The sequence below is a fragment of the Ursus maritimus genome, unplaced genomic scaffold, assembly GCF_017311325.1.
Source record: "Ursus maritimus isolate PB19 unplaced genomic scaffold, ASM1731132v1 scaffold_2, whole genome shotgun sequence".
NCBI classification, from domain to species: domain Eukaryota; kingdom Metazoa; phylum Chordata; class Mammalia; order Carnivora; family Ursidae; genus Ursus; species Ursus maritimus.
In genome coordinates this window covers 52889574-52912986 of record NW_024424452.1, presented here as the reverse complement: position 1 = coordinate 52912986, position 23413 = coordinate 52889574, and the positions used below count along the sequence as shown (strand labels likewise).

Here is a 23413-nt window from a genome sequence, read left to right as displayed (position 1 = left end):
TTATCGTATACACAAAAATTAACTCAAAATGGATTAGCGACTTGAATGTAAGACCTGAAAACCATGAAACTTTTTTTTTTAAGATTTTATTTATTTATTTAACAGAGAGAGATAGCTAGAGAGAGACAGAGCACAAATGGGGAGCAGCAAGCAGAGGGAGCGGGAGAAGCAGGCTCCCTGCTGATTAGGGAGCCTGATGTGGGGCTTGATCCCAGGATCCTGGGATCATGACCTGAGCCGAAGGCAGACGCTTAACCAACTGAGGCACCCAGGCGCCCTAAAGCCATGAAACTCTTAGAAGAAAATCGTAGGCAGTAAGCTCCTTGACATCAGTCTTAGTGATGATTTTTTGGGATTTGGCACCAAAAGCAAAATAAATAAGTGGACCACATCAGAATAAAAAGCTGCACAGCAAGGGAAACTGTCAACAAAATGAAAAGTCAGCCTACTGAATGGGAGACAATATTTGCAAATGATACATTTGTTAAGGAGTTAATATTTAAAGTATATAAAGAACACATGCAATTCAATAGCAAAAAGAAAAACGGTTTAATTTTAAAATGGACAGAGGACTTAAATACACATTTTTCCAAAAAAGACATACAGACAGCGAACAAGTATATGAATAGATGCTCAGCATCACCCATCATCAGGGAAATGCAAATCAAAACCATGATGAAATATCACCATACTGCACCTGTCTGAATGGCTAGTATCAGAAAGAAATAACAAGTGTTAGCAAGGATATGGACAAAAGGAGACCCTTGTGCACTGTTGGTGGGAATGTAAGTTGGTGCTGCCATTTTGGAAAACAAGTACGGAGGTTCCTCAAAAACTTAAAACTAACTTCCATATGATCTAGCAGTTCCTCTTATAGATATTTATTTGAAGAAAGCAAAAACACTAACTCAGAAAGATATGTGCACCCCCCATATTCATTGCAACATTAGTTACAAACAGCCAAGATGTGGAAGCAAACTACATGTCCATCAGTGGATGATTAAGAAAATGTGTTGTATACAATGGAATATAATTCAACCATAAACAAAAATGGAATCTTGCCATTTACAACAACATGGATGGATCTTGAAGGCATTATGCTAAGTGAAATAAGTCAGACAGGAAAGACAAATACCATAAGATCTGACTTATATGTGGAATCTTAAAAAAAAAAATGCTGATAGATGCAGAGAACAGATTGGTGGTTGCCAGAGACGGGCGGGGGGGGGCGTTGGGTAGGTGAAATGGCTGAAGGGAATCAAAAGGTACAAAATTCCAGTTATAAAGTCAGTAAGTTTTAGGACATAATGTACCAATGGAGATGTAATATATAATGGAGACTATAATTTATAATATTGTATTGCATATTTGAAAGTTGCTAAGAGAGTAAATCTTTAAAACTTCTCATCACAAGAAAAAAAGATATCTGTGTATGCTGATGGCTATTAACTGACTGAATGATGATCATTTCATGATACATACCAATATCAAATTCTGTTGTATACCTAAAACGAATATAATCTTGTATGTCCATTATACCTCAGTAAAAAAAAGAAAAAAACTTTGAAGAAAACCCATTTCAATGAGAATATCCTATACTGGGCTTCCTTTTCATTTTTGGATATCATTTTAAAATTAAGAACATTTCCATTTCCACAGTAAATTTTGAATTATTTGGCATCATTAATTAATAAATTTATTCTTTAAAATTTTCCGTATTTCCAAAATATATGAGACTTAGAAAAATTCTGTGAAAAAAGTCTTAGCATCTCCTTTTGCTGAATAAGAAATGAAATTCATAAAAATTAGTAACAGAGATAGTGGCAGAGGTTGAAGTGGAATCCAGGTATTCTGATTCTAAGCAGTGTTTTATTTTCACTGTGCTTTACTACATCTCTACATTCTAATGCCTTTAATCAAATGTCTGCAGAAATAAAATTAACATCACTTAAATGTTCTTTCAGGTTTTTGCCATTTTCTTCCTATCATAAAAATAAAAAGTACATCCCATTAATGAATTCATCAAGCAAGTACAGTCCCAATTCTTACGGAAGTCAACATTTTAGAGATGAAAATCCTAAGAAATGGATCTGTGACAAGGTAAGTTAATGCAACATTAAAAAATGTTGTTCCTTTTGAAAGGCTAAAAATATACACTGATTACAACAAATATAAATATTTTTTTAAAGATTTTATTTATTTATTCGACAGAGATAGAGACAGCCAGCGAGAGAGGGAACACAAGCAGGGGGAGTGGGAGAGGAAGAAGCAGGCTCACAGCAGAAGAGCCTGATGTGGGGTTCGATCCCACAACACCGGGATCACGCCCTGAGCCGAAGGCAGACGCTTGACTGCTGTGCCACCCAGGTGCCCCACAAATATAAATATTTTCATTACAGTTAACACCCTCGTGGTTATAAAATTATTTACAGCTATTTCATGTAAAGATGACACTGCTGACTTCTCTAGACGGCAAGAGATTTTGTTTTTGTTTTTTAGCATTAATATGTTTTTATGTGTAATGGCTCAGCTACCCTATGATCTATGGCTTGCATCATGGCTTTGCCAAAGCCACCCAGGGTCAAAACTTGAATCTGTGGTCACAGAATAGTAAAGCACTCAGACATGGAGATCAGTGCTTGGTTGCTTCCACTCAAGCTGTGTGTGTATGTGGATAGACAGGTAAGTAAATAAGTAGATAGATAGATACATAGGGATTGATAGAGATATATGTGATATGTATATATATGATATAGATAAGATAAAGCAAATATTTATGGATTCCGGAGTTATATTTGTTAGCATTTAGAGATATTTTTCTGAATAGGGAAAACACGAAGCTATCTTACATAATATGAGGTAAAAGGAAAGTTCTTACTATGTGTTAAGCCTGTTATATAACAGAAACTATAACTTATTTATGGAAATAATTACACAGATAAAATGAAGTTGTAAGTGACTTTCTGGAAAGGGATTAAAGCCACTGAGTTCCATAGAGTATACCAGACGTATTGGTTCTATTAATAGTCTGTCAGTGAGGATTTACTCATTTATACACAGCCTCCTTCCAAAAGGATTTAAGACACCTTACTAAAGGCAAATACAGTAATGGTTATATTTTAGAAATAAAAATAGGGGGAAATGATCTTTGGTGAGAACAGTATCTATACTCACATAATAAAGGAAACCATTACAACAGTGCTAAGTGATAGGAATTTCAGCTTGTGGATGGCAAAGATAAAGAGGAAAACACAGGTTGCAGACATATCGTCATTACTCAAGAGGAAGACACATGTTAGACCCTAAAGAAAAAGGAGATATTTCTTTATTTTACCAAACTCTAAGAAAAAGTCTTTTTTTTAGGACATTGTAAATATAGGATTACCAAGGGTAAGTCACTGGGGGGTAACACAGATAATTTAGAAAGTGCCTTTTTCTTTTCCACCTGCTAAGTCCTCTTTCTTAAAAAATGATCTAAAATACTAAATAATAATTCCACATCATAAGGAACATGTACAGTGAGTAGTCCAATTTGGCTCACTGATTGACAAACCTAAATACTGGTGATGATGTTACTCTTGGCATTTGTTTTTACCTGATATGTAACCATTCAGAATATAGGCTAAATATAATTTTCAAACTATTTAATTTCATATTTTGAATGTGCATAATGTGATCTACATCTCATTTGCTATTTGACATAAACATTTTTTGCTTTTATGCCCTCTTACCATTTTATTTAATTCAAGGAAGTGTTCATTTCTTTAAATATAAATGACTTACCTTAGGACATTAAGCTACGTCCAAGTAAATAAGATCCTTATGCAAATGTTTCTTTCCTAAAATGATACAGTACTTTTTGGTTTTATATGACAGATTCACGTCATACATTCTAACGTATTTTAGCGTATGCATCTGTCTTACAGAAGTAAGCGCTTTCATGGAAATACAGAGACTTTTGGATACTCACTAAAGAGAAAAATAGTTTATTTTGTTCTTTTGAGGAATCATAGTGTGCCTCCATACTTTTAGAAAGTATACATACTTAAAGAGTTAATGACAAATAGTTGTTCTTGTAGACCCGGAAAATTAAGAGATAGGAGTGTAGGGATTCTTTAAATCTTAATAAATCATGAATCACTTACCCCTACATAAAAGCATGTAGAAAAATACTAAATGCAAATTGAAATTCCACTTTCCCAACTTCCCTCCCTTTCTTACTTCTTCCTGCTTTCTGATCTCTTCAAATAAACGTATTAAGTAAACAAATTATCCTTCTATGTGGCTAATGTAAACTGCACAATAGAGAGGTAGCCATTTTATTGTTTATATGTTGAATCTTACAACTATTAGACATAATTTATGTTTTGATTTGATGTTAAGTCGTTTGAGTGAGAATTGGGTCCAATAAATTGCTAAAAGCAGTCTTCTTTTTCTTTATTTTTATAAAACTTAGTTTCTTGATTACCGAGGTTGGAGGCCACAATTTATTCATTATTAGTGGAGTAAGGATAGTTTTAGGGAGGCAAAAGTTATTAAGATCAAAATATTGAAGAAGCAGAGGCTGACCTGATTTTTAAGTTCAGGTAAATAATTTGTGTTTATAACTCTTTATTGTGCTGATATCAATATTTAAAATAAAAGTGAAATTTAATAAGGAGCATATACCAGTCAGTCACTATTACTTTAATCTATTTGGGTAGATTTAAACGAGTTGGACAATACAAAAATTCAGTATACTAAAAACATTCTTTTGGTTGTCAAAACATTCACATATGTTCATATTTACTGAAGCAGAAATAATAGTCTAAGGCCTTTATCTGAATTGGAATGAGTTCTCATATGCATTTTAGACGACTGATTTTAATGGAACTATTTCATGTTTTCCCACATTTGCAGAATTCAGGAAGAGACTTTTAAGATGGCTCATGTTGATAGAGCCATTCTTCATGTGCCTTATTGTAAGTGAATTACAACAGTAGGGCAGCCCCTTTCTGTTATTTTCACGTACATTTTGGTCCTAAACAGGATTTCATAAGCTACAAAGCATAAAAATATCTAGTACTCCAAAGAATTAATTTAGAGAACCTAAGCATATTGCACAGAACATAAAGTTGACCTTTACCGTCTATGGCTTTTGGAATGGAGTGGGATGTGGAACACATCATAGATTTAATGTGGCACATCGCTGTCTGCAGAAGCTTGGGTGGGACTGGGACTGCTTGCCCATGGCACCCGGTGATTGAATCTGCTGTCACCAGCATCCTGATAATAATGAACATTCAGCTTAACGACCGTGATTATGATTATCATAATTGATGCGTGAGTGCAGTGTGTGGGGATCATTACAGCTGAACTGTACAGCAGAGAAACATGCCTCAGTTATGGATAATTTTACTTTTATGCATTGATTGGGATAAAATATGCCTTTCTATTTAAACAGACCAGCTTCATATAATTTTAAGAATCTTTCTGTACATGTTGATTGATGATTATGCACTTGCTGAAAAACAGCCCCTTACAGTTGTTTGTTTTGTGTTGTTTCATTTCATTAGTAAATGTAAACAATTAAATAATTAGGTGTAATTGAGGGAAAATATTTTGCTTATGAGGATGGCCTTCAATAATCAAGTATTCAGTTTAAGTGTTTTTTTTTTTTCCTCTTTCTCTCTCACAATACCCCAGGGACTGAAATTCTTCAATTTTCTTTTTTTCTATGATTACCCTTGTATCAGTCTTTTTGAGGTCACTAGGCTTCAGGGAAAAGAATAAGTTTAAATAATTTTTATTATAGATCTGTAGATGCATTTGCATATGTGTATATTTATATATACTCTATTATGTACTTTAGAAAAACTGGTTGGAGCCAAATATTATTTATCAAAATAATATTTAACCTATGGAATAATGTTAAGATAGATGTATTTACACTACCTTTGCTTTTTAACCACCACCTGGTTTCTGATAGATTTATTAGATTGTGTAGTAATTTTCAGTTTTACTTTTACAAAGGATTTCTTGATTTGAATTTTAACTTGTGAATGAAAATAATATGTGCAGTGATGTCCAAGATATTCAGATTAGAGCTGCCCATATTAATTTATGATTATTAACCTAAGGGCTTAATTTGCATTTGAGTCTAAAATATTACATTTGAGTGATGAACAAACATAATGGAACACATTTTCATAAAGCCTGGTAAGTCATTAAAAAAAAACTTTTATTTTGTAACTGCAGTAAAGTCTGAGATTGAGAGATCTCTCCACCAGATTATTAATAACTGTAGAGCTCTAAAAAGACTATGGCAAATGTTTCATTCTGAGATCTGTAAAATTTCCATCACCCCTGCTAAGGTGCTCACCCTAGGTGTGCAGCTGTACAGTGTGGTGGAGGACAGAGTCTTTGTTTGACAGCCAGAGGTTTTTCAGCTTGCCTATAAAATTCTCTTTTTGGAAGTTTTTGGTCCCAGTGTGATTCTTGAACTTTATTAAGATTTCCTCTTTAAGTTTGACTCAAAAAATTCAACATATACTAGTCTTCTCTGTATAATTACTAATCTAGGATAACAAGAATTAAATTCTTCATCTGACAAAAATCTTGGAATATGTTATCTGCACTTCTGTGAAATTAAACTCTTAACCTTAATCAAAAACATTATTTTGGTGGTGGTGGTGATGGTGGAAACTGGGTTAACACATCAGCGAAAATTTTAGGCTTCTAGACCTTTTGCCCTCATTCCTAGGTATAGGATCATAGCTTTAATTTCTTTCTGCGAGCTTCCCCCCATGATGTCTTTATCTGACTTGGCAAAAGAGGAGGTTTACCAGAATTAGGAGCCCCAAAATGACTAGAAATATAGCTAGTCAATATTCTTGATGTCTTAGAAAGGGACAGACTTTGATCTTGGGAATCATGGAAGTGTTTGAAGCATTATAACATGAGAGTTAACATTGATAGTACTTATTCAAGTGTCATTCCACTATGCCTGCAGGTTTGGCATGGAGAAGTCAAAGGGATATTTGTGTGTCCTTCTAGGTGGGCCCCTATCAAACCACACTAAACAATAATGTTTGAGTGTTTCCACTGCAGTGAACATTCTTTCACATACATCTTTGCCCTAATGAATTCCCAGAAGTGAAATTTCTTTTTTTTTTTTTTAAGATTTATATATTTATTTTGGAGAGAGAGAGCATGCACATGAGCAAGCACAGGAAAGGGGAGGAGAGGGAGAGAATCTCAAGCAGACTCCCCGCTGAGTATTGAGGCCCTCATGGTGCTTGATCCCAGGACCCTAAGATCATGACCTGAGCTGAAATCAAGAGCAACTGCTTAACCAGCTGAGCCACCCACGCACCCCTGAAAGTGAAACTTCTGAGTCAGGGCTGTGATGGTTGCTTTTATGTGTCACTTTGACTAGGCATTAGTACCATTATTTTATCAAACAGTAATCTAAGTGATACTGTGAAGGTATTTTGCAAATGTGGTTAACATCTGCCATAAGTTGACTGTAAGCAAAGCAGATTACCCTCAATAGTGTAGGTGAGTCTGATCCAAACAGTTGAAAGCCTTTAGAGCAAAAAATGAGGTTTCCTGGAGAAGAAATCCCACTGCAAGACTGTAATATTAATTCCTGCCTGAATTTTTAGCCTGCCAAGTTACCCTGAAGATTTGGACTTGCCTATCTCCATAACTGCATAGGCCAATTCCTTAAAAAAACTCTTGTCTGTCTGTCTGTCTGTCTGTCTATCTGTCATCTTTTATCAGTTTTCTTTCCCTGGAGAACCGTGACTGATACAGAGGGGTAGCACATTAATTTTTTTCCAATTTTTTGGATTTTCCAGGTTTATAGAGATATAATTGATGTATAATATTGTTTTAGGTTAAGGTGTACAATATAATGATTTGATACACATATGCCTTATTAAATGATTACCATAACAGGATTAGTTAATACCTGTGTCAGTTCATAGAATTACCTTTCTATGTGTATGTATGTGGTGAGAACATTTAAAATACTCTCTTAGTATCATTGGTTCTCCAGAACTTTTTCATCTTATAACTGAAATTTTTCCCCTTTGACCAGTATCTCTTCATTTACCCCACCCCCAGTTCCTGGGCACTAATCTGTTCTGTTTCTGTGAGTTCGACTATTTTAAGTTTCATATATAAGTGAAATCATATATTATTTGTCTTTCTCTGGCTTATTTTACTTAGTATAATGTCCTTAAGTTTCATCCCTGTTGTCTCAAATGGCAGAATTTCCTTTTTTATTGCTGAATAATATTCCTGTGTGTGTGTGTGTGTGTGTGTGTGTGCGCGCGCGCGCACGCGCGCGTGTGACATTATCACATTTTCTTTATCCATTCATCCATCAGTTGACACTTAGGTTATTTCCATGTCTTGAATATTGTAAATTAACTGCAATGAACATGAGGGTGTATATATTATCTTTGAGATAGTGATTTCCTTTCCTTTAGCTGTGTATCCAGAAGTGGGGATTGCTGGGCCATACAGTAGTTTTTTTTTTTAATTTTTTTCAGGAACTTCATACTGTTTTCCATAATGGCTATACCAGTTTGCATTCCCACAAACAATACATAAGGACTCCCTTTTCTCTGTGTCCTCACCAACACTTGTTATCCCTTGTCTTTTTGATAATAGGCTAGCACATTATTAAAGCTTTTGTTATATGTTGTCCAACTGCCCTGAAGAAAATGTATAGTATGTTCTAGAAGAGTGGCATTAAATTTGTAGAGATGTGAATTATTTTTAGAAGTGTTAAGAATACAAATAATGTTAAAACTGAAAATGAATTAGATATGGTAAAGTAAGAAAAAATCACTCTGCTGATTAGTCCTAAGTTTCTGCAAGGGAAACTGAATTTATAGTGATACTATTCACTGAGATTGGGAAAAGAAAAGGATCAGAATTTTGGGGGCAATTGTAGGGAAGAAATCTTGAGCTCAATCTTATACATGTTTGAGATTGAGATGACTTTAATTCATCCAAGTAGAGATGTTAAATAAATAGCTAAATATCCATGTTTGTTGCTTGAAACAAGAACTTGGGCCAGGGTTACAAAATTGAGTATATCTGGCTCATAAATAAAATTTAGTATATTCAGTTCATAAATAATAATTGAAATCCTGACAGTGAATGAAATAGCCTAAAGTAAAACAGGATAATGAGAGGGGAACTAGAAATTTTGAGGAATGCCAACATTTAATAACCATTTGGAGTCGGACGAGCCGTAAAAGAGGTAGATAAATGTGAAGAAAACCAAAAGAATATGCTTATCAAAGAAGTCAAGGACAGATAATGCAGTAAGGAAGGAGTGATGAGACACGGCAATGATGCTGTGACGTTAAAGGCGATGAGGACTGAAAAAGCCCCCTAGATTTAGCAAAATCAAAGTCATTGGTTACTTAGCAAGAGCTGATTCAGTGACAATATGGGGAACTAAGCCAGACTGGAGTACTTTGAAGAGGGAGTAAAAAAACTGGGGGGCGGGGGCTGGGTGGCAAGGATGGGGGGAAGGGAGAGATCGATCAAGTTAGATAGTAATTTGAATAAATTTGGCTGGAAAGGGAGAAGAGAGATTGATCTGGGCAATGGCTATGGGGAGAGATAGAGTGAAGTATCCTTTTTTTTAAAGATGGAAGAAGCCTAGCATGAATAAATTTTACTGTGCTGTCTGGATATTATTATTTAATCAATTTCCTATGATTTATGTTAATTTGTCTTTTAAATTAGTCTTTTTGAATTTTCATATTTAGAAGCAATCTTGAGGGCCAGTGCCCCTGCAGCTCAGCCTTGGCCTACAAATGTTTTTAAAGCAGGTGTTCTCTACCAGAACTGATTTTGCAATTTGGGCAATGTATAAACACACTTCGGCTATCACAACTGGGTAGAAGTGGACATCTAATAGCACCCACCTTGAGGCTATGGATTGCTAAATTTCCTATAATGCACAAGACAGCTCCCACAACAAAGAATTACTCGCCTAAAACGTCAGTAGTGCCACTATTGAGAAATCTTGGGTTAAAGAGTATGCATGTTTTTAAGACTTCTGATTCATCTTCCCAAATGTCTGAACAGAAAGGGTGAACTCATTTACATGTCCAACTTGCAATTTATGTGAATATCCATTTCCCTCCATCTCATCAACTCTGAGTATTATTTTATCATCATTCATTTTATTTTATTTTTTTGCTTGTGAGTTTTTGTTCTTTGGAACTTTATATATGGGAATTCTTTGATTCCTGATTTAAGGAATTTCTGAATTTCTTCAGAAAAGGTTGTTGTTTGTTTCTGCCAAGAGCTAAATGGAAACACTAAATTTTGATTTGCCATCCAAACCTTTGTGAGTTCAAGTTCATTGTTAGGAGCTCTCAGGAAAGACTTTTTTTTTTCTCTCTCCACTCAACCCAGAGCCAAGAATGAGACAGGAACATTTGTCAAAGTCTCCATAATAGGAGACTTTTTCTTTTTCTAGTTTACCTACTAGGAATGTTACTTTTTTAGGAGTGCTGGTTTCATACAGAGTTCTCCAGTATAACTCCCACACTCTGCCGCAGTCCAGTTGTCAATTTCTTGACCATGTACCTTGACCCAGACACTAGGTCTACAAATAAATATATACCTTGGAACAAACACGACTGTAGCCCTTACTAGATTTGCTTTTTTGTTGTTGTTGATTCTTTCTTTGAAAGAATCCACTTATTTTTTTCCAGGTAATCTGTGCATGAAAAGATCTTAGAATCTTTTATCCAGAAATTTTAAGTGAGAAAAGCTTCCTGAACATCTAGTTTGCTGTATTGCCAGAAGTTAAAGTACTGACATTTTCTCTATCTCAAATGTTGGAGTAACTTTTGCTAGGTAACAAACTGTTTTGTGCAGTTATTTTAGAGGGGAATGGTTCTCGCCTAAGATATGCTTGCAAAGTTTTTCTAAATATTAAACGATCACCTTTGCTATCTTTGATATACTATAAAATGATTTAACATTTGTATAAGGATGATTCAGTTTTACACTTTTTACAAATAGCTACTGAGTTTCCTTAATACCATTTATTCTATTGTTTCTTATGGTTAGCAATTCTATTATTTTTATTATTCACTTCGTTTAGTTATTATTTTATTTACTTCGGGATTTTTGTAGATTTTATATTACTTTATATTAACTCTTTTGTATGCACCAGACTTAACAGTTTTATATATTGTATATTTTTAAAAAATTATCTCAATTATGTGTCAAGCAGATACAGAATATCAGAATGTTATTTATAAATGTAATGGTACAATGAACTCTCCACCTGACTTAGAGAAAAAATATTCCTATTATTTTGAAGTCTTATGTGGCACTCTTAATGATTCTGTCCTTTCTGTTGCTAACTAGAAGTATCTACTATCCGGAATTTTTAATAATTTCTTTGCTTTTATCTATACTTTTATTACATATATTTATATTCCCAAGCAATAGTTTTACATAATTAGGCAGTTTATGTAAGTGTCTTTATAAGTGTGCAAATTATACCATGTGTTTTTTTAACAACTTGCTATACAAGATAATGTATGTAGCTGCATTTCATTTTCACTGATGTAAAGTATTTCATACATGAATTTGCCACAATTTATCCCTTTTACTGGAGATGAATGTGGATTTTTTGGTAGCCTTTTTGCTCTAATAAGCCACGCTGATCTGAATGTTACATTGGTTCTTTTACATACCGTCCGGCTCCTATACGAAAGAAAGGTATTGCTGAGTGTATATACATCCTTAAATTTGTTCATAAGAACATACTTTTCCAAATGTTTTACAAATTTAGTGTACAGCAGGGACATTCAGTATTCCTGCCAACATATATTCTCGTTAACTTTAACTTTTTTTTACCATTATCAGATAGATGTAACATTATAGTTTTAATTAGCATTTTCTTGATTTTAATAAAATTGTGCTTTTTCTTTCTGTAAGAGCATGCTGTGTGTCTTAATAAAAATTATATTTTTTTCACAGAGTCTTCACATTTGTTACTAAATTTATTCCTAAACAAATTCTATTTTATTGTTATTGTGAAAAAGTTCTTATTTATTTTCTAACTTGCTCTTGTTGTATAGTCATTTTTTATGCATATGTGTTTTTGTTATTGTATTGGTTTATTCAGGTTGCCATAAAGTACCACAGACTGGGTGGCTTAAATAGCAGATATTTATTTACTTTCTCACAGTTCTGGAGGCTGGAAGAGCCAAGATGAAGGTGCTGTCAGGGTTGGTTTCTGGTGAGGACTCTGGCTTGTAGACGGCTGCCTTCCTGCTGCTGTGTCCTCACATGGCCTCTTCTCTGGGCGTGCGTGGAGAGAGAGAGAGGATGAGAAAGAGAGATGAAGAGAGAGAGAAATATATCTCTTCCTCTTCTTGTGATACCAGTCCTATTGATTACATTCTGGAGTCAGAATCTCTCATTTCAGATTACTACTTTGGTACATAATTTTGAGCAAGTTACTTGAATTCTCTGTATCTCAGTTTTCTCATCTGTGGAAAGGGAAAATATTTTACCTTAACAGTTTGCTTTGATGACAGAATTAGGGAATCGTTTAAGTGATTTGGACTATGCAACATGGTAAACACCATACATTTTAGTTATTATTATATATATAAAATCCCTTTGTTTCTTTTCCTATTCTATTTTTCTATTAGTATATTTTGATCGCTAATGTTGTAATGATATCCTGAATCTGTAATGCTCTCTGTATCATTTAAAATTTCTCCATCGTTAGCCCCATTTTCATGTGTTAACATTATAAAAGCTATTTAGAAAGTAATAATAAAATAACAATTAACTGAGGCCTAGATTAGATTAAAAGATTAATTTGCCTTGTATTAATACAAGTTTATTTTCCATACTATATATATTTCATGTTTTACTGTTACAAAAATTAAATATTGAAATGTAAATATAGTAGATGTCTAACTTGTGTTACTTCCAAGACAAATATGTTAAAGCTTGCTATCAAGCTTAATTTTTACTTCTAGATAACATTTCTTGTCCTTTTGTATCTTCAGTTGATTTTTATGTCAGAATATAAAAGCAGGGGCGCCTGGGTGGCACAGCAGTTAAGCGTCGGCTCAGGGTGTGATCCCGGCTATGGGATTGAGCCCCACATCAGGCTCCTCCGCTAGGAGCCTGCTTCTTCCTCTCCCACTCCCCCTGCTTGGGTTCCCTCTCTCGCTGGCTGTCTCTATCTCTGTCGAATAAATAAATAAAATCTTTAAAAAAAAAAGAATATAAAAGCAGTACTTTAAAAATCATTTTTAGTAAATTTCCAATTTGGTACTTAATATTGTTTTTAACTCTTACAAAAAGGAAAAGGAAACCAGCAGTGATACAGACCATAAAAATAAAGGACAAGTCAAACACTTCTTTTATTTTTATGTTACCTTATATTTTCACATCAGTTTATATAATGTGCAGACAAGCTCAGAACTCCACTTATCTGTTTCATACACTGAGCTTCCTGCTTGAGAATTCATTTAAAGAAATTTGTAAAAATTATTGTGAATTTAATTTCTTTTAACATATTTAACATGGTATTTTCCAAATTATGCCTAATCTGATATATTTTTTCCTGAAGATGTTATTTACAGAGTTATTTAAATATTCATATTCGAAAAAGATGCTGGAAGCCATACTACCCTACTGACTTGGAGAATTCTGCAGTTAGTAACTTCCATTATACTAGTGGCATATTGAAAATAGCATCATTAACTCTGGATTAATCTACAAGCTATTTTTTAGGTGGCTATTATAAGGTTATCAACTCTTAGGGAAAAACTTAAATCTGCTAGCATGCTCAAATGTGAAATATCAGATGACTAAAAAATGATAACTTACTAGTCTGGACAGCAACTGACTTTAAAGATATTTATTAAATAATATTAAGGTACAAAAATAGTGAAAATACTTTACACTGTTGGCTGGAGAGATACAAATGTTGACCTTACTTTCTTATTAAATCTATTCCAAGAGCTATTTGCAAAGATTTTGCTCACAATTGGAATATTTAATAAAATCTAATTTTCTTCCTCTGTAATTCCTCAGTTGGAAAATGTGGTCCCTTGATGATGATCTAAGGCTTTGAAGAATAAATGGATTTCAAAGAGAAAATTAGATGGTACTTATTATGCTGTCTAACTAGCAATGCATTGTCATTTGTCTGTTGTATTATAAATGTCTTGCTTTCCCTACCTTCTTCATTTAATCATGTAACCTGCCTGTAAGCAGCATTAGAGAAAAAAGTTGCTGTGTTACTCCAGTTGTTTTTTGTCTTTGCTTATCCCAGAGACAGTTCACTCTTAGCCCAGGACAGAACACTTCAGCTACTCCCCAACCCCCGGTATCTTCTGAATCCCTTCCACCCACACCCTCACTTGGGCCAAATCCTAGGGAAACCTACTAGTTTCCTCCCTCTACTTGCTTAGGAACTTTTTCCTAACTATACCCCCTCTCCCAAGTGAAGTTATGTATGACTGGCAAGTGTAGTATTTTAAAAATTAAACCTTGATATAAAAACCACATTCTTGCCCAAAATTAAATTTTCTCATGGTAAATATAATTTCTCGCATTTATTCAATGTTTTATTACACATTTTTTCAGAGTATTTTTTGTTAATGCATCTAATTATTTGTCAGTAGAAGCCTGAGCGTGTCTGTCCAGATTTCTTTGCAGCTTCCCAGCCTGATGCCATATATCAGGATGACATTTATTATAGCAATAATGAAGGGCAAATAGCATTTGCCATATACTGTTTTCCTTCACTTTTATGTCATGCTTGTATTAAGAAAGTTACTTCCATTTTATTTGTCAACATTTTCAGTAGAAATTCATTTATATTGCTAACACCTATAAAGGCTAAAGCATTTTCTTCAAAATACTATTTTTTAAAAGAAATACATGGAATTTGAAAGGAACTGTTTGAATCCCAAGCTTTGCTTACTTTATCTCTGATTTTTGAGACATGCATATTGTTTTTCTAATTGAATTCAGAAATCATCTGTCATTTTAGTTTTGACATGTAAATTACATAAATAATGTCCAAAGGATAGAAGCAATCTAATTTGCAAGTATTAATATACTTTCTAATTCTAATAGCATTAATTGAGGAGTTATAAAATACTATATGTAAAGTGTGTTTTGTTTTTAAAGGATGTTTCCATATTTATGGCTAGCATTACCTAAATATCAAGGTACAGTGAAAATTCTAGAAATGTATCAGAAAAAAAGATGATAGAATATATTAGATAAATTCACAGGTAACATATACTTTTTCTTTTTACCCCAAAACATTACTGATAAAATTTCCTTGCTTTAACTTTTAACTCTCATCTTACTTATCTATAATAGACATAAATGCTTACAATAAAAAAGGAGCTCAAGTTGCATGAGTCTGTCAGATTGGGAGATTTTCAGGTATCAAATGTTAAGTATTTGGTATTCTATAAAGAAATTCATCTCAGAATATAGCTACTATATTAGTATAAAGTTCTGGCATAGTAGCATTAAAATAATCAATGGCAGCTTTAAGGTTGATTTTTGATAACATGGTAACATAAAAATAAAGTTCACGTTCAAGAAAATTTCTTTCTACTATGAAGTACAGTTTGACTTATGGTATAGCCTCAGTAAAGTCTACTGGGCCAAAGCAAAGAACGGCATTTTTTTTCCAATGTTAAAATTTTTTTAGTATAAGTAATCATTATTACTGTTATATTTCATGACCTCATAGGGGTTGACAGTGTACTTAATTTTATTTTTTTAATTGATTTTTTAAATAACATACAGTGTTATATTAGTTTCAGGTGTACAGTGTAATAATTCAGCAGTTCTATACATGACTCAGTGCTCATCAGGATAAGTGTATTCTTAATCTCCTATATCTATTTCACCCATCCCCCACCCACTTCTCTGGCAACCAGCAGTTTGTTCTCTGTATTTAAGATCTGTTTTTGATTTGTCTCCATTTTTTTTCTTTGCACATTTGTTTTGTTTCTTAAATTCCACGTATGAAATGATATGGTATTTGTCTTTCTCTGTCTAACTTATTTCACTTAGCATTATACCCTCCAGGCCCATCCATGTTGTTGCAAGTGGCAATATCTCTTTTTCTTTTTTATGGCCGAGTAATATTCCATTGTGTGTATATGCAGATGGACACATGGATTGCTTCCATATCCTGACTTTTGTAAATAATGCTGCAATTAACATAGAGTTGCATATCTTTTAGAATTAGTGTTTTGTTTTCTTTAGGTAAATACCCAGTAGTGAAATTACTGGATCATATGGTAATTCTTTTTTTTTTTTTTTTTTTGAGGAATCTCCATACTGTTTTCCACAGTGGCTGCACCAATTTGCATTCCCACCAACAGTGCATGAGGGTCACTTTCTTTCCACATCCTCACCAACACTTGTTATTTCTTATCTTTTTGATTCTACCTATTCTAACAGGTGTAAGGTGATATGTCATTGTGATTTTGGTTGGCATTTCCCTGATGATGGGTGATGTTGAGCATCTTTTCATGTGTCTGTTGGCCATTTGTATGTGTTCTTGGTTTTGTTTTTAAATATTATAGTCAGAAAGTTCGTTACCTCCAGAACGTGTTGCCTGAAGTATGTATGCTACATATACTCAGAGTTTGTCTGTCTTTTCCCCATTAAGCGCACAATTCCTTTCCTTCACAACTATGAACACAGACCTACGTACAGGAAAGGCATCACTGGGTAGGGAGGAAAGGGGAAGTAACTGAAGAACCAGCTTTCTCATATTGAAACTTACACATAAAAATGATATTCCACACTATGATTATTTTCTCTGTGGAAGAATAATTGTTAAGTATACTTCCATTACAAGTGCATGTTACCTGGTACGGACTTGGACTTCAGTAAGCAAGAGCTGTCCACTTATGTGGACTCACTAGATCACTAATATAAATCAAGTCACTAGCTTTCTTCCGGTTAACCATATTTCCCTTTGTAGGAAATCATTTTATCTACCTCATTTCTTCTACTTATTTTATGTGGGAAGTTTGATTTAAAGGCTGGCAAAGTGAGTTTTCAGTTTAAATCAGGAGACAGCTGTTTTCTTCAGAAATAGTGTTAAGACTTTATGTTAATACTTTGATACTTTTTTTGACATCTGACTCTTTAGATATATAATTGAAACTATGGACCTTCTGTCTAAAAATCAAGTGCAAATACAAAAAAGCACACAAAATTCGTGTGCCATCAATTTAATTTTATTGGAAACTAATTTCCTTCACCAAACAAATAAAACAATAGTTGTTTTTTTTTAGTGTTTGTTTACAATTACTATTCTAAAATGTCTATTTTATAAAAATGTGGAAATGAATCCAGATTTTGCAGGTAAAGAGATGAAATTCTATAAAAATAAATTTCAATGAAAACACTACCATGGTTTCACTTGAATAAAAAGTTGAAATGTTGGGGTAGCCTTTTAATATGGTAATGCACTTCTCTGACGTTAATTTGATTTCAGTTTTTCTAATGACAGCAAATGCTAAAAGTAATATCTTACCTAGGTATATAGTATCAAATGAAACCAAAACTCCAGTAACTCACTGAGCAAAGGTTGGAGTAAAGGAATAAAATTTTTTCAAGAAATCTCTAGATTGAACTCATGTCATTTCATTTCTTTTGTCCTTAAGCCTTTAAGGTTATATGTTTAGGAGTCGGCATTATTATACAGTCTGTGACAGCTGAAAATTATGAATCCATGTATCCATGTTAGGGACATTGAAGCAGAAATGAATTCAAACAGAGATTTGTGATATTCCTAGGCGTTCAGAGATTTCTGCCTATACAGAAATAAACAAATTGTCATTTTCCACTTCAGCTTGCAAAAGCATTTCCTCCAGAATTAGAGAGTTGGCATAGTTATCTTCTTCTAATCTTGTTTTCCAGAGTGAAAGCTTTCTCAAAAGAATCATGACTTTTCAGCCCCACGTATAATATGGCTGTAGTGAATTGAAGAAGAATAATAAAATTATCTAAGTAATCCAACCCATGAGTGAACTCCTTATCATATTGTTCTGACCATGACTTGCTGTTTCTTGCAAGTATTTTTAAACCTCTACTTAAAGTTGAATCCTTAACTCCAAGACTTCTCATTTCATGTTCTGTTCTCTTCTCATAAAAATTTCCTGTAAAGGCTCTGGGCCTAAAGTTGACTACAGGAATATGCATGCATCAGGATTCAGGATTTGGGGGCAGCATCTTCGGCGGTAATTCATGCTGATGTAGAAAGGTGATGAGGATGGTATGTGGAACTGTTTTTTCATCAACAGCAAAACCAGATGTTTTCCCAAAGATGGCAGATACTACATCTAGTCAGGAAATTTGAAGTTTCCTTCCAACTGAAGTTACACTCAATAGTAAAACCGTTAATCATTTTGAAGACAGTAAGAGAGAATCTATGTAGTTTCCAAAAGGAGCTCACAAAATAGGGTTTTTTTTCTATCACGATGTTAGTAGGAATATACCAAACCAAATCCATAAGTTGGTTGCTCTCAGATGCTGAAGGAAAATGTTTACTCTGTCATTTACCCTATGACATGTTAGAAAATATCAACTATTTAGGAGAAAATGAAGTATTTCTCCTGTAATATTCTTTTGTTCTAAATCACAAACCAACGTCAACATTTATTTCTTATGCCTTGTGATTTCTCCCCTGTGGTATATGGCTTCTTCCATTTGCATTATGAGATGATTCCAGACAAAAGTCTTTGGATGGGGCAAATCATAGTTTGGTTAATTTCCAGCCTTCTCAAATCAACCCACTTTTTATGACAAAAAGCCACATTCTGTGAAGTATTTTCACAAAGGACAGAAGTGTTCCAGCTCTATTTACTACATTTTTTAATTGCAAAATCTCCACTACTGAAGAAGTTATTCAAATTCTGTGCAATTTTATAATCTATATCTTAAGATTCTCTCTCTGTGTATACCATTATTAAGATGAATGATTCAACAACTTTGAATATTATGTATGAACTATGAGAGTTACTTTGGGTATCTCCTCCACTGTTTAAAAACTAAATCAAGGATAAGTGGTAGAGATGTAAATTGTGGAAGTAAAACCTTCCCCATACTGCAATACCCAAACAGAAGTAATCTCTGTAATGTCTTTTGAATAGCAAATGGTTTGGCAGACTCAACTGAAATTAGTTTCTGTATGCCTTTTGTATGGCTGTTTAGAGCTGCTAACCCTAGATATCTTGGTTCTGAACATGTTTCCTGAGACTTTAGGAAGAAGCAGTTTGATGAAAAGATCAAAAACAACAATGTGGCAAAATTGACCAGAGATTTACCAGATGACTAACTGTGGTAATATGGAAGCTAATTATGTATATATTATAGGCATAATAATATTATTTACTAACTGTACTTCACAGGTGCCAAACAATCAGAATGGACAATAATCCCAGAGCTCCTTCTTGGGTTATTTGGTAACTGTTTAACTGCTGGATTGTGAGGGATGGTGGAAATAATGCTTGGGTTAGCAGCTGTTATTGACAGTAATAGTACAAGCATTTCCGTGTGTTAATGACAGGACCATACCAAAGCATGCTGGCTGAATCTCAGCTCTGAATAAAGGTGGATTTTGTTTTGACCATTCATTCCCGCCCCAGGAGTGGGCAGTATTTTTCTGGCCCTGTGTGTGGCTATATTCAGTCTCAGTGGTATGCATGCCATACCACTGTCGATTTCTTATCTTACGTTATCTTAACTGATTGTTGTGATTCTTATAATCCATTTGTATTTCATCAGTGTCCATTTATTAAGATAGAAGGACTTTTACTCTTCATTGTAAAAAGTTTATTTAACTGCTATTGCATATGTTCATACTATGATCTTGTGTATATAACTCCATAGAACCCCAGAATTACTCTGTTCACTAAGTAGCAGAAAAACTACTCTTTGGGAAAGAAAGTTCTATATTCTCTAAATTTGTGTTGTGTGGTGTGATACTTACATAGCTATTGAGCTCTTGAAATGTGGCTAGTCTGAACTGAGATGTGCTACTAAGTGTAAAGTACACATTGGATTTCAAAGATGTAGTACAAAAAACAGGTGACATATTCATATTTTCATATTAATGACATATTACATTGACAATGTTTTAGACACACTGGGGTAAAATATCTTATTGCCATACAATTAATTTCACCTATTCGTTGTCACTGTTTCTAATGTGGCTACAAAAACTTAGAACTACTTCTTTTCTGTTAGTACTGATCCATATTATGTATTTGCCCAGTTGTTTGGGATAATAAAGATTTGACTTTAATTGAACCTATGGAAAATTCCCTCTAGAAATTCAGATAACTGTTTTTTTCTGATGTAGTTATGTGTTGTTGTTGTTGTTTTTTTAATTTTAAAACTTTTTCACTACAATGTAGTGGATTTGAAAATACCACCAGTTTCTTTGATTATTTGTTACTTCCTTAATACCTCACTAAACTACTTTCAGTTTATTCATTATAGGTCGAAGAGATAAGTTTTTTTAAGAAGATATTCATGAAGTGGACGTTTTGGGTTTAAAAATAACTATCCTAAAACAAATAATTAAGTAAAAACTCCAAGGGAATTAAAAATTAAGGCTTGAGTGAAATTTTTAGTAATGCTGTCTATAGGTATATACTATCGATTTTGGATCAGCTTTGCTGGTGGCCAAAGGACTAAAAGAAATCCCTTTTGTTCTTAGGAAACGACACAGGATTTTCCTTCCTACCATCCCTTCTAATTAGATTTCATGAATTTACATTGTGGGAAATCAGAATATATTATATTCCCTTAATCTAGGGGTAAAATTATAGTACCATATTTATAAATATACTTAAAATTAATGTAGCTTTATAGGTTAGCTTAAACATTTGTAGTCTTAGAAGATTTATAAACATATTTGGAAGATGCCACTGTATGATCATAGAAATATATGAAATCACTCGTTTGCTGATCTTTAAAAAGGGAAGCTATAACTTGAGGCAAAGTGCATTCACCAAACTTTTCAATATGTTAGAAGCTGTTCTAAAATTCTGGTATAAATAAATAGGTGTGAGTCTTGGTCCCGGAAAACAGGAAGAAAAATCAATCAAAAATAGCCTGGATATTAAAACCGACTTTGTGCACTAATGTGAAGCTGCTTGATTGAGTAGTGCAGTGTCAACCATATCTTTCTTCTAATGCTAAAAGTAATGCACATAGACAGAGTGACAATCACTGCACAGGCTCCCATCAGCAATAATTAATCTTTTAGTTAACAGAGACTAGAAAAGCCTCTCATCAGCCTCTTCTGAAGTCTGAGGGACCCTGTTTTTTGATGTTTGCATTCTGAGGAAAATTGTCCCCACCAGTTCTAACAAATTGAAACACCAGGCTAATTATGGCAGCTAATGAAGTGTGTGGAATGGTCACAGCTTGTCGTGAAACTGTTCCTTCAGCTTGGATTAGAGTTTCATCAATCACTTTTTTAAACTGATCCAGAATTGCTTCTGCCCGGTGCTTGGCATTTTTAATGCTGTTTCTGTAATTGGTTTTTTCCCTAAAGCTTAGACTGTTTTTTGAAATATTACGGTCTCTGGACAGGACTTGCAAACTCTAGTTTATAAAAAAAATTTTATTATTAGTGATATCAGCTGATCAAGTGGTAGAAAGCTAATAAAAGACCACCAAAATAAAATTTGATATACTGTTTCAGTACTGTTAAAGGTAGCAATAAAGCATATCCATGGATATCATTTTTTTCATCTGTATGTATAATGTAACATAGGAGAATCATAGGCAATGGTTAGGTGACCAAAATTCCACTTAGAGTTTCTATGAAATTAATGCATAGATGGTAGTTTATTATTAGGGAAGAATAGCTCTCCCTTTATCACACAATGCTATTTTATAAGACGTCTACATTTTGCATTGAGCCAAACATTTTGAAGCATTAAGACCAAAGATCTGTATATTCCCACTGAAATCACTCTGCATAAACCGGGAGTTCAACTGTTTGAAGGTTTTTTTTATCTTCTCTAAAAAAGGGAATCAGTCATTTTGTAGGCATGACTGCAATTTCTATTAACAAATCTCCTTTTTAATGTTGATTCATCACTAGCAACTATTGAGCACCCACTGTGTGCAGCATACTGACTTGATTTGTAGGACAATTCAATAAAAGATGTATGAAATTCTACTTGCATTGGTTATGGTCTTTAAAATGGTAAAAAAAAAAAAAAAGTAAAACGCAAAGAAAGAAAAGAAAAGAGAAAAGAAAAGAAACGAAGCCACTTTTGGATGTTGTCTGTTACACATGGCAGGGGCCATGTGAGCAACAAAGTTTCTCCATGTTTCAGTTCTTCCCTTTTTATTGATTTTTTCTTAGTAAATGGACATGCATTAAGGAAGAGCTTTAGCTGTGTTATCACTTTTAATCCCCAGAACTAACCTAGATGTTATCATTTTGATCACTATCATTTCTTCTCATTACAAATTAATAGTAAGTAATGCTAATCATTGCCAAGGTCTGGGCTATTGACCATGACACTATACTAGCTCTCTAAAGTTACTTTCTCCTATCATATTCCAGTTTCTAAGATTTTATAAATTCTTTGCAGATATTTAGGAGACTTACCAGTAATCATAATATAATAGAAATATCATAGCTGGAAGTAATGTTAAAGATAATTTAGCTCTGCTTTACGAATTAAGGGAAAAATATATAATAATATAAATATATAGAGATGTATATGTATATCATGTCATATACACATATAGAGTCACATGTATTCATACAATTTTTAAATGTGTTAATTTTTAAAGTAAATTTTCTTTGCATTTTTATGATTATTTTATAATAGAATACTTGTTTTTCGTTTAAGTAATAGAATTTTGCACTTAACCATACAATTTTTATTATGAAGTATCTACTAAACAATATGCAGAAGTAAAATAATGTGCAATATAAAGTTTCTACATATATTTGGCTATTTACCTTTATTTCTTAGTCAAACATTAAGTCGTTTTCAGGGATAAAGAAGGGAAAGCTTGGGGGGTATCAAGAGGAAATGGTGAAAACCTTTATGGTAATATGCCTCTGGGAAAAGTTTTGACTACATTTGATAAATTTTGGTGTTTCTTTATTTTCTCACGAAGGATTATACAAAATTCTTAGTTATGAAAAATTTTACATAGGTCTGTCTATATACATACAGTACAGAGGTATATGAAGTACAGCAAAAAATACTGGTTAGAGCTCAATGGTAGGTACATGATATGTATTACTTAGAGTTAAAATATACATAAGTGGTATTGTACTTTATGTATTCCTTTTTTTTTTTTTTTTTTTTTTTGACTT

The 23413-nt window shown here is 33.5% G+C and overlaps 1 protein-coding gene across 1 annotated transcript in view; it reads left to right on the top strand.

The window, feature by feature from the left end:
- Positions 1–23413, top strand: part of SPATA17 (spermatogenesis associated 17) — a 169263-nt gene that overhangs the window by 121747 nt on the left and 24103 nt on the right. Inside the window, exon 9 of the mRNA XM_008685733.2 lies at positions 1965–2100. Within this exon, the coding sequence (XP_008683955.1) occupies positions 1965–2100 (136 nt within the window). The remainder of the gene's footprint in view (positions 1–1964; positions 2101–23413) is intronic.